Source organism: Otolemur garnettii, unplaced genomic scaffold (assembly GCF_000181295.1).
Source record: "Otolemur garnettii isolate 467f Iridium unplaced genomic scaffold, OtoGar3 scaffold00014, whole genome shotgun sequence".
In the NCBI taxonomy this organism is placed as follows: Eukaryota; Metazoa; Chordata; class Mammalia; order Primates; family Galagidae; genus Otolemur; species Otolemur garnettii.
The window spans coordinates 28310771-28325546 of record NW_003852409.1 but is presented as its reverse complement, the minus strand read 5'-3'; the positions used below and the strand labels follow the sequence as shown (position 1 = coordinate 28325546).

The window sequence follows — 14776 nt, the reverse complement described above, 5'->3', positions numbered from 1 at the left end:
ATATTAATAAGAAATAGTTTTTAAAAGCAGTTCTTATGAGGTTCTTACTGTGTGCCAGGCCCTTTGCTGATCACTCTTTTGCATGCAGTGCCCCTGAAATCACAGTACTATACAGTACTCTCTTCATTTTTTATATGATAAAACTGGGCTATAGGGGGAAATCTAGTGAGCTGTGAAGCTGAGATCAGAACCCAAGACTGACAGGCTGAGCCTTGGGCCTAACTACCACATTATCACGTGTATGCAAATCAGCATTGTGCCGATGATACTCTGTAGTTCTGTGGTGATTTGTAACATACAAAGAATGCTCGTCCCTATTCCATCATTGAATGTACACACCACTTTGATAGTTGTTCACATTTCATGACAGAAAACTGCGACTTGGAGGGATTAGTGAAATAATCTGGTGCGTGTAAAGCACTTGGTGTTTACAGGCACGTGGCTACTACTCAGTGAGCACTAACTCTCCCCCTGCCTCTGCCATCAGGACATACAGTGTGATATCCAGTCTGTGGCAGGCACCTGTGTCCCAGCTACTTGGGATGCTAAGGCAGAAGACTCACTTGAGCCCAGGAGTTAGAGGTTGCTGCGAGCTGTGATGCCACAGCACTCTACCCTGGGGGATAGCTTGAGGCTCTGTCTCAAAAAAAAAAAAGTTACTGAAGGAAAGGAAGAGGTACTCCTTAAAGTAGCACTTATGTACCATTTTAAGTAATTCCAATTTTAAATGTGTCTCCAGGGAAATAAGGGAAGTTGGCTTTTGTCAAATTTACATTTCTCCAACTTAAATGGCAACAATAAAAGAAGAGTTAATTCAACCATAATGGAATACAACATAATCATGAAAAATTATTCGTAAGAAAATTTTTGACTTGGAAAAATTCTTATGACACAATTGAAAAAGAAAGGAAAACATTCACAAAAAAGAAATCAAAAGAGTACATTCCAAACTGGTTAAGAGTGGTTGACTCTCGTTAGCAGGATTATATCCTTTCCTTTTCTGTATTTTTCCAAAAGAAAATTTCTCTCAAAAATAAAAACAAACATCGCTTTAATAGGTGACATTTTAAAGTAAACCTTCCATTTGATTCTGTAATCGCATTACTAAGTATGTACCCAGAGGGGGAAAACAAATCATTTTACCATAAGCACATTCACAGCTCAATTCACAATCACCAAGACACTGAAGGAACTTGAACTGCCCATCAGCTCATGAATGGATTAATAAACTGTGGTATATGTATATCATGGAATACTATTCAGCCATAAAAGGATAGAGATTTTATATCTTTTGTATTTACCTGGATGGAGCTTAAGAACATGCTTCTTAGTAAAATCACAAGAATGGAAAAGCAGCCAATATATGCAACACTAATAGGAAACCAATAAACAACTATACCCACACATGATGGAAAAAATTAAATTCAAGTGCAGGGAGGGGATTGGTAAGCTCTCACCTAACGGGCACAATGTAAGGTGACACAGCACACTCCCTAGGTGAAGGGCTCAACTCCAACTTGGACTCTGCTGGACAAATGCAAACAAAGTAACCTAACCATCCCTACCCTTATATTCATCTGAATTAAAAAAAAAAGTTGACACGTTTTGGACTTCAGTACCCTTTCCCAGTATAAAATGTGGGGAAGAACAAGTACGCGAATAATGGTGAAAAGTGACCCTAAACTGAAGAATACTTCCCCCAGCAGCTCCCAGTACCCCAGGGCCTAAGCTGCTGGGAGGTGCTAGTGAGCTTCTTTACACCACCTGAGGCCACTCTCAAACCAGTGCCCAGCAGGCTGCCCTCCCCCAGCTGTGGCAAGTGAGGAAGAAGGGAGCACGGGGGCTGGCCTGGAGCAGCCAGGGTCAGCTCCTTCCCTCGGGAACAGGGAGGCCGTTTGTCTCCCTTACCAGCTCTCTCCCTAACCACTTACCCACAGCCATCCGTCATGACCTTTTCATGCTCCCACTCCTGACAGCTTCCAGATACAGTGAGTCAAACTTCACTGGAAGCAAACTATCACACCAACTGTCAAAGGCAGAAAACACTGCCTGATTGCTGTCCTACATCATCGCCAGCATATAAATCCTACCTTAACAAGACAGCTCAAAATAAACAAAAACGCTACTCTAATGTATACACGACTCTCTAGGGAAACTATTTGTCCACGGCTTTATCCTGGGTATCACAAGGAGACCCTAACTAACTACAAGATTTCCATAAAAGGGAATTAGCATTGTGTATCATCTTCTGCTAACATTCAGAGTTACCCACTTCGGGCAGCCCCTGTGCTAGGTCCTTTCATGTAAGTGGCTATTTAGAGTTTACCACACCTCAATTAGCAAGGTAGTGTTAGCCCATTTTATATTTAAAGGTAGTATAGCACAGAGAGGTCAGGGATAGGGACTCTGAAATCAGAAAGTCCTAAGTTCAAATATCAGCTTTCCTACTTCCTACGTGACTTTGGGAAAATTGCTATAAAATGGGCATAATAATAATATATACCTCATGGCTCATTGTGAGGATTAAGTGAAATAAGGCACAAAAAGCACTTGAATTTGTGCCTCATACACAGCTGGCGACTATTACTACTCCTTCGAATGACTACTGTTGTCAGGAGTCAGACATTGGTCTAAGGGGTATGACACGGACCCAGTGATGAGGAGCTAGAGGAAGCTGGGAAACAAGGGGCTTGACTGGCCCTTGGTTTGGGGTGTAGGGAGACTTCTTCCTGCAACCTGCTCTACATCCCAGTTTCGGAAGCACCAAGATCCAGCTAAGGAGACCAACACCCTCATGCAGGTGAATCCTTTCAATAACCTCCCACTATCACCAAGTGTCACTGAGCTTGTCTCTTTCTTGCAACCTCCAAGAGTTTAATTCAAAATTAGGAAGAATGTTTTCAGACCTGGAGTTGTGAAAACTTTTGTGCTAGGGAATCCCTATCCTATGAGGTCTCCAGGTCTTTAATTTGGAGATCTTGTTTTTCCTTGAGACAGAGTCTCACTATGGCACCCTCCGTAGAATGCCATGACATCACGGCTCACAGCAACCTCAAACTTTTTTTTTTTTTTTTAGACAAGAGCCTCAAGTTATCACCCTTGGTAGAGTGCCAAGGCATCACAGCTCACAGCAACCTCCAACTCCTGGGCTCAAGTGAGTCTCCACCTCCCAAGTAGCTGGTATTACAGGCGCCCGCCACAACGCCCAGCTAATTTTTTTGGTTGCAGCTATCATTGTTGTTTGGCAGGCCCGGGCTGGATTTGAACCCACCAGCTCAGGTGTACATAGCTGGCGCCTTAGCCGCTTGAGCCATAGGCGTGGAGCCAACCTCAAACTTTTTTTTTTTTTGAGACAGAGTCTCATTTTGTTGCCCTCAGTAGAGTGCCGTGGTGTCACAGCTCACAGCAACCTCCAGCTCTTGGGCTTCGGAGATTCTCTTGCCTTAGCCTCCTGAGTAGCTGGGACTATAGGCACCCACTGCAACGCCTAGCCATTTTTTTGCTGCAGTTTGGCTGGGGTCAGGTTCGAACCCGCCACTCTCAGAATATGGGACTGGCACCCTACTCACTGAGCCACAGGCACTGCCCAGCAACCTCAAACTCTTGGGGCTTAAGCGACTCACTTCACTCAGCCTCCAAAGTAGCGAACTACAGATGCCCACCACAATGCCCGACTATATTTTTGTTGTTGCTGTCATTGTTGTTTTAGCTGGCCTAGGCCAGGATCGAACCCACCAGCCCCACTGCATGTGGCCAGCGCCCTAACCACTCAGCTATGGGCACTGAGCCTGGAGATCTTGTTTTTGCTAGCACATTCCCACTGGGGTTATTCTGGGGGAAGTTACTTTCTTGGTGAGCCTGAGCTTCCTCTGTAAAATGGGAGTAACAGAGGTATCAACTCCCAGGTTATAATGCAGATGGAATAGCATAAGCACATAAAAAACTTAGCATGGGCTGGCACAAAATGAGAGCTCAATTAGTTGTTATTCAAATTACTATTAAAGATGAACCTCAGAAAGGTGAAATGATATACCAGCTCAGGGTCAAGCAAGTTAGTAAACTTGGTCTAGCTAAATCTACTGTGTTGCCTCGTGCCAGGTGCTTTCATCACGCCAGAGGAGAATGCTCGACTCTCCTAAGTTACCCTTAAAATACCCCTCTAGGAGGCCAAAACAACACTTGGGCAAAAACTAGGCTTTTACATTCCAAGTCTCAGTATTTCCCAGTGTACCATTTATTTGCTCAGACATCATGAGCTGTGGTTCATTCATCAATTTCTTACAACTTTGAATCTAAGACTACAAAAGCCCCACTGTTGTTAAAATCCTGGAGTAGCTTTTCATACAATTCTACAATCCTCTTGTCTTTAGGTTACCTAGAGCCTATGAAAGCCCAGAAAGCCCCCAGGGAGTGCCACTGAACAACTCTGGGCCAGAGTGGATTTTGCTAAATATACACAGCCAATCGATAGCATCCACAGGGCAGTCAGGGAAGTCTTTGAAACTTGTCTGAATTTACACACAGGATCAGACACACATGCTGTTTGGGCTTAATGAGACCTCAGAGATCACCTAGTCCTGGGCTTTCATTCCCCTTCTGAAGAAATTGAGGCTCAGGGCTGGGACATGACTTGTCTGATGTCACCCATTAATGACAGAGCTGTAACCGTAATTCATATCCTCATACTACCAACCAGGCAGGGCTTACACATACCAGCTCTCTTGCATTGCAAGAGCACTGTGTATTCACACAGCAATCAAATGCATTACAGTATAAAAAGCACTGCCTCCAGCAACGTGTTTGGCACTCAAAATAGATGACAAAATCATATTTTAGATCACAACTAAAACAAAACCCAGTAGAGCCTTGCTTGAGATCAAGTGGCCTGAGATCACTGGTTCGATTCAAGCAGTCATTGCAAATCTGTTCAGGAATTACAGCTAAAAGCTGCCAAGGCCAGTGTATGGTCACTTAGAGACTCAAGGACAAGTCTGAGTGTATTTGACTACATTGTTAGCCTGGGCATGCAAACTAAGGGGTAGCCTGAACACAAACAAATGCACGGGAGCATTCAGTACAGGGCTCTGTCCCAGGGCAGAACTTACTAAATGAGACCTGACATATTTAGTTTCAGAAAACCTGTGTTTAGGTGAGGGGTAAATTCTCTCAAGTGAACTTACAATGTCAGCTAAGAAGCAGTAATGCTGTTTCCTAGAAGAATTTATAATATTACTTGTGGAGTGGGGGAAAGACAGATGCTCCCATGTCAGACCCTGGGACACTGTTGAAGTTCAAATTCTAAGGATGAAGAAATGATACAGAGCCGTGGATAAACTCACATGAATCCTACTGCCATTAATTCCATTATGCCAGTAGTTCTCAACTTTTTCCAGTTCTCAATTCTTTCTCAAGTACCTGGGGAACCTGACACATTGTCATTAACAATTCTGGATTATTTACAGGAATTCTCAAAAGGGTGGCTCTGGCAGCAGGAAACTAGTGGAACATGTGCCGTTAGAAAAGCTCTTGGAGGCTTGGCACCTGTGGCTCAAGTGGCTAAGGCGCCAGCCATGTACACCTAAGGTGGCGGGTTCGAATCCAGCCGAGGGCCTGCCAAACAACCATGACGGCTGCAACCAAAAAATAGCCAGGCGTTGTGGCGGGTGTCTGTGGTCCCAGCTACTTGGGAGGCTGAGGCAGGAGACTCGCTCGAGCCCAGGAGTTGGAGGTTGCTGTGAGCTGTGATGCCACAGCACTCTACCCAGGGGGACAGCTTGAGGCTCTGTCTAAAAAAAAAAAAAGAAAAGCTCTTGGAGTTTCTGACATTCCCAGTCACTTCCCTTAACCCAGTCACTGCATTAAGCACTAATGTGCTTAAGGAGTTTCCTGGAGGCAGTCTTGATATAATAGTATTATTTGTCTTGCTATCTTACAAGTTCATTAATATTATTAAACTCAATTCCATATTTTGGTTCAGAAAATGCTGTCCCAATAGGGACAGAACAATCACTTAACAGTAGAATTGCCATCCTCAAATTACTGAACAGACCCAGGGATTATGGAGTAGAGTGTGATTCATGTCTCTTGGTGGTCACTTTAGTGTCTCAGAAAGGAACAGGGTATCCCTTAGGGTTCAATGAGAAAATGAAATGGAAGCATGGAAGGAAGATGAAGCCATTTCCTAAGAACATGCATTTCCAGATCATCTAACTACCTGAACTATGTTCCACAGGCACCCCAAATGAAAATAAGGGAAAACGTTTTGTTTGTACAGTCACCCAGAACTACTTTTGGCCTCAGAAATAATTTGTGATGCTGCCTCAGCACAGCACTCTGGGCAGACATCCACAAACTTGATTTACCTTCTCTACAATATATGGTATTGTACTTGATACTTCTGATAAATAACTACTATAATCACAAGTAATATGATTATACATACTGAATTTTATGAAGAGATAAAGGAAGTACCCATGGACCCATGGTAGAGGTGATCTTACATCCTTTATCTGTTAACCCTTTACAGATTCTGTATATTCTATATAAAATTACGTTACGTTGTAGATGCAATTATGACACAGATGGAAATCATGATGTATTATGTGTTTAGTAACAGAGCCCTACAGGGACACAGGACGGGTGTACATTGACAAATGATAAGACAAAGGAGCCAAGTTAGTACAAATGGCACAACCATCAAACTACTTTTCAGGTTGACCTGCCCAGTCAGTAAAAACAAGTTTGGATGAAGAGATAAGGGATAAGAGAGTCCACTGAATACTGTGAGGCTGTGTGTCACCACAATTAAGGGGAGATTCTTTTATTGTTTTTCCCCTGAGACAGGGTCTTACTCTGTTGCCCTGGCTGGGGTACAGTGGCAGGATCTTATCTCACTGTAGCCTCAAACTCCTGGGTTCAAGCAATCATCCTGCTATAGCCTCCTGAGTAGTTGGGTCTTTGGGTCTATGAGTATGTGTTACAATGCCTAGCAATTCTGTGACGATGGGGTCTTGCCATATTGCCCAGGCTGGTCTCAAACTTTTGGCCTCCCAAAGTGCTGAGATGATAGATGTGAGCCACTATGCTTGGCAAGGGGAGATTCTGAACCAGTTGCTCTGGGATGAGGCCAGGGAATTATTGAATTTGACAGATGACTAGGGTGAGACTCACTGCTCTAAGGTACTATGCAACGAGAGGTACCACTGCAGTGATGTCTTGGCCCTCTCTGCTTTGTTTTTGTGTTGGTTTCTATGCAGCCCCTTGGCTGGTGCATCATAATTCAGCTTCTTCCAGCTGGCCAACAAATACTTATTGACAATATACTCTGGGCTTCCTAGATCATGGCTGGCATTCACCATCTAACCCTTCTCATGTCAGTGTTCCCCAACCTACTCCCTCCTGCCAACTTTGGCATGTTTGGGTAGCATCCCTGTCTCAGTGGTTGACCTCCCCTCAAGGGGTCAGGCATACTGAATTAGGTACAGGGAAGATGAAGTTAATGGATATAGCTTCAACTTGGTAGAAACTCAAGCAAGGTCTACACCTAGAGGTCATTTGCAGTTTTAGGTCCAACATAGAAAGCAGACAAGATGAAATATCCCAAGAATGTTTTAGAGAAATACATGGAATGGTTAGGCATGATGGGTTTTTTCGGTAAGCTTTCCTGGCTGGTAGAGCAGGGGTGGAGAATAGACTTCAGTTTACGAACCAACTTTAATTGATTAGTAGGGGTTACTTATAGGGCTGTGTTGGAAAGAACTGCGAGGTTAAGTTTGGGCCCAGAGGGAAGAAGTGCAGTGGCTGGTGAACCAATTCTGAAGGGGAGTGGAGGAGGCAGTGGGAGCATTCAAGCCTCTGATGTCATCTCCAGTGCAAGGCAAGGGAGAGGGATGAGGGATGTGCACACATTTTGGAACTAGCCAATTAGAAGTAATTATTTCCTCTGCAAAGGCAAGTTATTAACGATTAAGCCACCTGTGGTGTGATGAGTTTGGCATATGGGATTGGGTTTCACTTGAGCCACAGGCTCTGAGCCTCCTTCAGTAACTTTACAAAAAACTTTAGCCAAGAAAATCAAAACCATGCTCAGTGGTCAAAAAGAAAGATGTTGATTAGATTTTATGTTCTAGTTTGCCATGTATGAACAAAAATACATGTATGCATTTATTGGCATATTTGAATACTTATTTGTCCGTTGGTGACGATTGACAGACAGACTAAAGACTATTTAGGCGTAATTCCTTACTGCATCGTCTTGACTCAGATGGAGCCGTACGAAGCAGTGAAAAGAACCAAGACACTGGAAGCAGACAGCTCTGGGGTTTGAAAAGTGGCTTTTCCACTCCCTGACCTTAACCAAGCACCTTTCCCTCTCCTTGGGTATGTTGCGTTTAGCATGGTTCTTATAGAATAGTGTAATGTCTGAGAGGACACATTCTGGACTGGACTCCCTGGGTTCAAATTCCAGCTTTACCACTTTTGAGCTGGGTAATCTTGGGCAAGTTACTTAACCCCTCTGTGTTTCTGTTTCTTAGACTATGAAATAGGGGTGAACATAGTAACCAACTTTATAAGATTGTTAGGAGATTTGAGTCAATGGATCTCTAACCACCTGGGACATAGTTGGTGCCGGTTAATATTAGTTGCTGTGTTAATACTTCAGGTGCTCAGCGAACGGTGCCGTAATTGGCCTCATACCTGTCAGGCTTAAGGAAAAGCTTGTACCAGATGATTCCTGGTGCCTGTGTCTGTTGAAGCAGGAACTACAGTGAGCCTGCTGGGGTTGTACCTTTGCTCTCTGACTTCAGGAAAGCCACAGGGAACATGCGCACAGCAGTCCTCTTTCCCTCAGCACTCCTTTGTCACAGGGAGGCAGTGCTGCTTCTGCCCTCCTAACCTACCCACTCCCCTTCGCAGCAGAGAATTGACAGTGACAAGTGAGTCACAGTTGCACTACTTGTCCTCCCCACTTGAGATCCCCACCATCCCAGCTTCCACAGCCTCCTCTGCCTCTCCTCATCACCACAGTGATGCCCCAGGGTCCTCTTTTAACTTTCCCTTCTTCCTCACACCCCATATCCTGTCATTTGCCTAGTCCTCATGCTTTTGTCTTTAACCTGCAGGTCCCCACTGCATCCCCCAGCCATCCTTGGTCCTGGCCTGGGCCATGGCACCAACCTCCTAACTGGTTTCCCCTCCACCAGACTCTTCCTTTTAACCAAGAAGACCTCAGGCCAGGGACAGAAGAGGTCTCTGCCCCCAGGCTGGATTCTACCAACTTTCTCTTAGTGGCAGAGGGTCTGGGTATGCTCAGAAGATAGCCCCCACCGTGGACTGTCTGGGGCCCTCTCAGCCTGGAATCAGAGCAAGCAGGAGAAAATAGGGCCCCGTGGGGCTGCAGGCTCTGCTTTGAGAAGCTGAGACTCACACAGATCTCAAGTGGGGTGAGATTATTTAATGTACAAAAGGATTTTTCCCATCAGGAAAGATTCCCCTACAGGTTCTTTTAAATAGTGACTCCTCTAGGCAGGCAAGTGCTTTACAGATCATTAACTACTTGACTGAAAGCCTACAGGGCAGAGAGACTTAAAACTAAAGTGTTCAGAGCCCCTGCCAATTACAGATCAATCCAAAATGAAGATGAAGTATCTCTGCAACTAGAAGTCAGTGGGAAAATGAGATTCAGTTCAGAAAAAAAATCTGATTTACACACAACTTTTTTGGAACACACCAATTATTTAAATGGTTTTCCACCTGTCTGCCCATCTTGAACCTATTATATTCGTCTCCCACGACTTTATCCCCAAGCCCCAGTCTTGGGGTTCTCCTTGGTAAACAGTGAGTGCACAATAACCCCAGGAAAGGGCGTCATTGGGAAAGCGTTCCTGTGGCCGTGCACAGCGTAGGCAATTGATGCAGAGATACAGCCTATAATGGATGAACTGTACAGTAACAATTTGCAGATAAAAATAATAGAAGTTAAAGTGTACTTTACATGATAAAAGAAAGATGAAAGGGAACGAGAGTCTGTTACATCTGAGATGGTTACAAAAGTCCTGCTTTGTGAAGTAGGCTCTGTTGAAAAGATTGATGCAATGGGGAGTGACCTTGGCTTGGAGCAGGAGCTGGTGATGTATGTATGAGCATCCCTCTGCTAAATGGACCCAGATTTGTAGCGCTAATATACATGGGAGCCCAGAACCAAACTCAGTATGGCAATAAATCAACAGCCACTTTGGGTGTCATTTCTGGTTTATATTCCACTATTGTTCTATCACTTTAATTCATGTCACTATCATCTTTTCATCTGGAACAGTTTTATATAATTTTCCAGTGGAGTTACCTGACAAATCCTATCAAATTAACAAGGTACATTAACAATATTGACTGACTACAGCTTCAAGAGTTGCAGGGCCATAGAACAAAATTTTAAAACCGTGTCTCCCTGGTGATAATCCCCCCCCCATTCTGAGAACAGAATGGGGGGCAGGGTTTATTTCCACATAAGAGATATGCACATTTATTTTACTCTGTTCATTTTGACTTTTACAAATGTCAAAATAAGAAGCAGGAGGGGAAAACACACACACACACACACACACACATTCTTGCTATCAACAACCCTGGCTTAAGTACTTTTCTTTTTTCAGGGAACTATAGAAATGTCCAGATCTTTAACAATTAATGACCAAATTGGAGGCAAGAGTGTAACTAGATAGTGGTAATCTATTTTAAGTGAAATGTAATACAATTGGTCTCCTGATACATTCTCACCCTCCTGAAATCATCTAGAACTGAATGTCCAGAGTCAATTGGACTTAGGACATCATGCCTAATTGAAACATGATATTCCTGAAATGTCTAATGACAAACCCCAATGTTTGATTAGTAAAAAAAAATACCAATTATTAATCTTTACCATAGACCACACAGTAATGAGCAGGGGTAAACAGCCAGCACTGCATTTTCTCCTCGGAAGATGGCAGAGAGTCTCTACTGTAGTCTCTGTAGGTAGCCTTCTGTCTTTGTCTAACTGGTCTTTGTAATTTATTCATAAAATAAAATAGAAATAAATAAATGGAGTGTGTAGCAGACCTCATCATGAGGATTTTGTTTGCATTTGTTTTCTTTTTTAATTTTAAAATCACTGTCAGACTGTGATGGTTGTTGCATGTATATGTTTTGGTTTAAGGGTTTTTTATGGGGGTAGTTAAGGGGCTGTTTCTTTCATTTGCCTCTTTTGGCTTACTGAGTTTTCTCACATTTTGTTCAAAAATTTCTGAGTGACTCATAGGTTGAAATATGTTAACTCTGATTCTCTTTTCTGTTGCAATATATATGCTTGATTATTTTAATTATATCTTACATCTTTACTTCATTTTGCTTTTTCTTGCTTTGACCCTGACCTTTAAACTATGGCCTAAAAAATAATTACTTTTAAAGTCCCATATGGGGCCCACTCTAGAAGGCATATTGGAGGCTTTTGTCTCACTTCATGAACAGATTCCCCAATTTTCAGCAAAAAGGAGGGGGGAATCGCACATCTAGACTAGATCATTTGTGTCAGGCTGAGAGTATACTCCTCTGCTATACCGGGAAAGCAATTGTTCATTTCTGCACTTATCCCTGAACCACCTCCCATACCTGGTATTACCTTTGTTCTACAAACACCTTCATTCCCAGTCACTAGACAACATGTTGTGTCTTTCACAGCTCTGAAAATGAAACCTGAAGTGCCAGTATTTAACATTCTGGATTCCTGTTATAAAGTCTTTGTTGCACCAGGCTCACACCCAGTGCTAAGTCTCTACCTCAGCAAGGAAGCAGTGATCTCCACTGCCTGAACCCAGGCTCCAGGACTTAAACTTGGAAGGTTTTATGTAAAGGACCTTTAGATCCTCCTGTGACTTCCTTTAAATATAGCTTGGGAAATGATTTAGTGTCACAAAAAGGAAGAGATAGTTTCCTCCCCCTCCCCCATGCTATTTTTAGCATGGAAGGTTTTTCCAGCTCAGAAATTGTTCATGAGTAGCTTAGATATTGAAGAATAGGGGATGTTACAGATTTATCTGTCCACCTCAGATCATCTTTTAAACAAAGAAAAGAACATGGATCGAAACTGTCTAAGTGAGCCTGATGGTTAATTTTCATTATAATATAGAGAGATATAATATGTAGGTGAATTCTATATTGTACTCTACCATATACCTAAGACAGTCTGTTCCTTAATACCTTTTCATATATTTTGGGTTGTTCTCACCTCCCCAGTTCACCCACCCGGTAAACCAGACTATGCAACTTCTCTGTGCCATTTGGAGTCTCATTATGTCTGTCTTAAAAAACCCACAGCATTCCCCAAAGCCCTCAGAAGGAGCTCATGTTCATCCCGTTTAGGATTTATAAAACAGGTCAAATGATTACACTGAACTCACACTTTCTACTTCTTATGGCTTCTTTTTTATCCTCTCGTTCACTTCACAGGTATCTCTGGAGACAAAGTAGAGATAGACCCTGTTACGAATCAGAAAGCCAGCACTAAGTTTTGGATTAAGCAGAAACCCATCTCAATCGATTCTGACCTGCTCTGTGCCTGTGACCTTGCTGAAGAAAAAAGCCCCAGTGAGTAGTCCCTTTTATTTATGTCTCCTTTCTCTCTTTCCCCTCTCTTCCCTCTGTGTGCTGGGTGCCAGGAGAATATATTGCCACCGTGTCCTTTTTTTCCTTGGGTCTGTTTAATTCATTACCAGAAATTTCTTTTAATCAAATGGGATTGTATTATGGTACCCATCCTGTCTGTTCTTGATGGCAGCAGACAACCTTGCAGTCCTGCTCCTGACCTCAGCAGCCCTGCCCTTGGGGCGGGGGGAATAGGGCCAGATTTCTGCTGGGAATTTGCACTCATCAGAGCCCTCATTTCACTTTGTGCTCCCTGCCCATTTGGGGGAATTGACCAGTCAGACCTGGACCTCCCTTCCTTCCATGCCAGATCAAGGGAAGCAGGGATTTCCCAAGGCAGCTGAAGACTACATTTAGATATCCATCATGCTAGAAGTGTCAGCACCCCCACCACCCTCACAGATTATTGGCAGCTGCATGACCTACCAGCTCATAATTAAACTCTCACCTGATCCCACAGAAGAGATTACTGCCGGGTTGGCATTCCTCCGGTTAAATTATCAAAATAGATACAGTCCAGTTGTATACTTCGGCATATTATATTTTTGCAGTTAAGTAATTGGGTGTAGCATTTAGATTAATCACTTAGTCATTTTTAGGACTTTAGTCGTATCAAGGGGCAAAAAGGACATGTAGAACACATGAAAGTTCCCCCTTGGAAGAAAAATGTTTAAACTATATAAGGGCGCGTTAGCTGCCTAGAGAAGGCTGTGAGATAATGGTTCTCACGCTCTGGTATATATCAGCATTATCTGTGTAGCCTTTTTAAAATGCAGTTACCCAGGGCCCACCTGAGTAGATTCTGATTTAGTAACTTGGGATACCAACTGCTTATCTAATTTTTATTAATCCCCTATGTCCAGTGTCCAGTAAATTTGAGAACAAATGTTAAAAGGAATTACATACTCAAAAGGAACAATAAGAAATGTAAAGGCCAGCAAGTGTTTATAATATGGTTCTAACTTGTGAAGTAATACCGACTACACAGGGGCCTGAGGGGCTTTGCACTGGGCATTGGCTTATTTATGGGTGGGGCTTTAAATTTTCTGTCAAGTCTAGCTGTGCTGGGCTATAATTTCTCGTCCTTTCAATTCATTAGCCTACAGGTTGGCAAGAAGGGAGAGCTTAGTTAGATATAGGGAAAGGGGTAAGGCCATCCTCACTCCTTCCCACCATTCCAACTATCCCAGTAAGGCCTCTGATTCTGTGAGAGGCTGGGGAGACAATTGCCTGCTGCTCGAGGGGCCTTGCCCCAAGGCTGCTGGCTTTTCTCTGTCTTCAGATAAATATTTTCTTCCTAATCCCGCTCACTCCAGCTTGTCAGCCAAGAAAGATATTATTGTTCTGGCATCTTTCTTCCCAAGAACTGAGGATGCTTTGAAAAGTAGCATTTTGTTGTTAATAATTTTCCCTGTCTCTGAGAAATGAAGGACAGTCACTTCCTTGTTGCACAGAGGGATAAGCTGGAGTGGAAAGATGGGGAAAGAACTAGAAGCAGGATTCAGGTTTCCCTTACAATGTCATACCAGGACGCTCACTGTCCCAAGGAGGTTGTGATGCAGTCCCTGAAGGTACACGATGTCACATACCCAGCCTAACAGGGAATGGAGAAAAGGTTCATAGCCATCCACCTCCCAGTCTGTCTAGGGATTGAGGCAGGAGAGAATAATTATACACATCTGTGTAAATGAGGCCAAGTTCCCAGCATCAGCGATACCACACAAATGTGGGCCCCGTCATTTTAGTATTGACAACCTAGTAGGAAGTTTTCATCTTTTTTTCACATATGCTAGATGGTTCTGTATAAAAACTGCACGTATGGGTCTTACAAAGGTTTCTTCCTCTTTCACTCTGGCTGCAGAGATCTAGAAATTATGGCATTTCCTGAGGCCCACTGCCCTTAAAAACACTTCTTAAGTTCCTATCCCCTAAAGCAGAGCTTTTCAAACCACCTTCCTCAGCACGCTAGGCACCTTGGGCATGTGTATTTACGGCAGGATTAGGTTTAGGCTTCTCTTCAACCGAAGGAACTCTGTTTTTTCTATTTAGGGATTCTGCATTTAAAAGTCAGCTCAGCTCAGGGGCACCAGCTACATGCACC

The 14776-nt window shown here is 43.3% G+C and overlaps 1 protein-coding gene across 1 annotated transcript in view; it reads left to right on the top strand.

The window, feature by feature from the left end:
• MAPKAP1 (mitogen-activated protein kinase associated protein 1) overlaps positions 1-14776 on the top strand; it is a 280354-nt gene that overhangs the window by 237647 nt on the left and 27931 nt on the right. Inside the window, 1 exon segment of the mRNA XM_023510481.1 lies at positions 12481-12618. Within this exon segment, the coding sequence (XP_023366249.1) occupies positions 12481-12618 (138 nt within the window).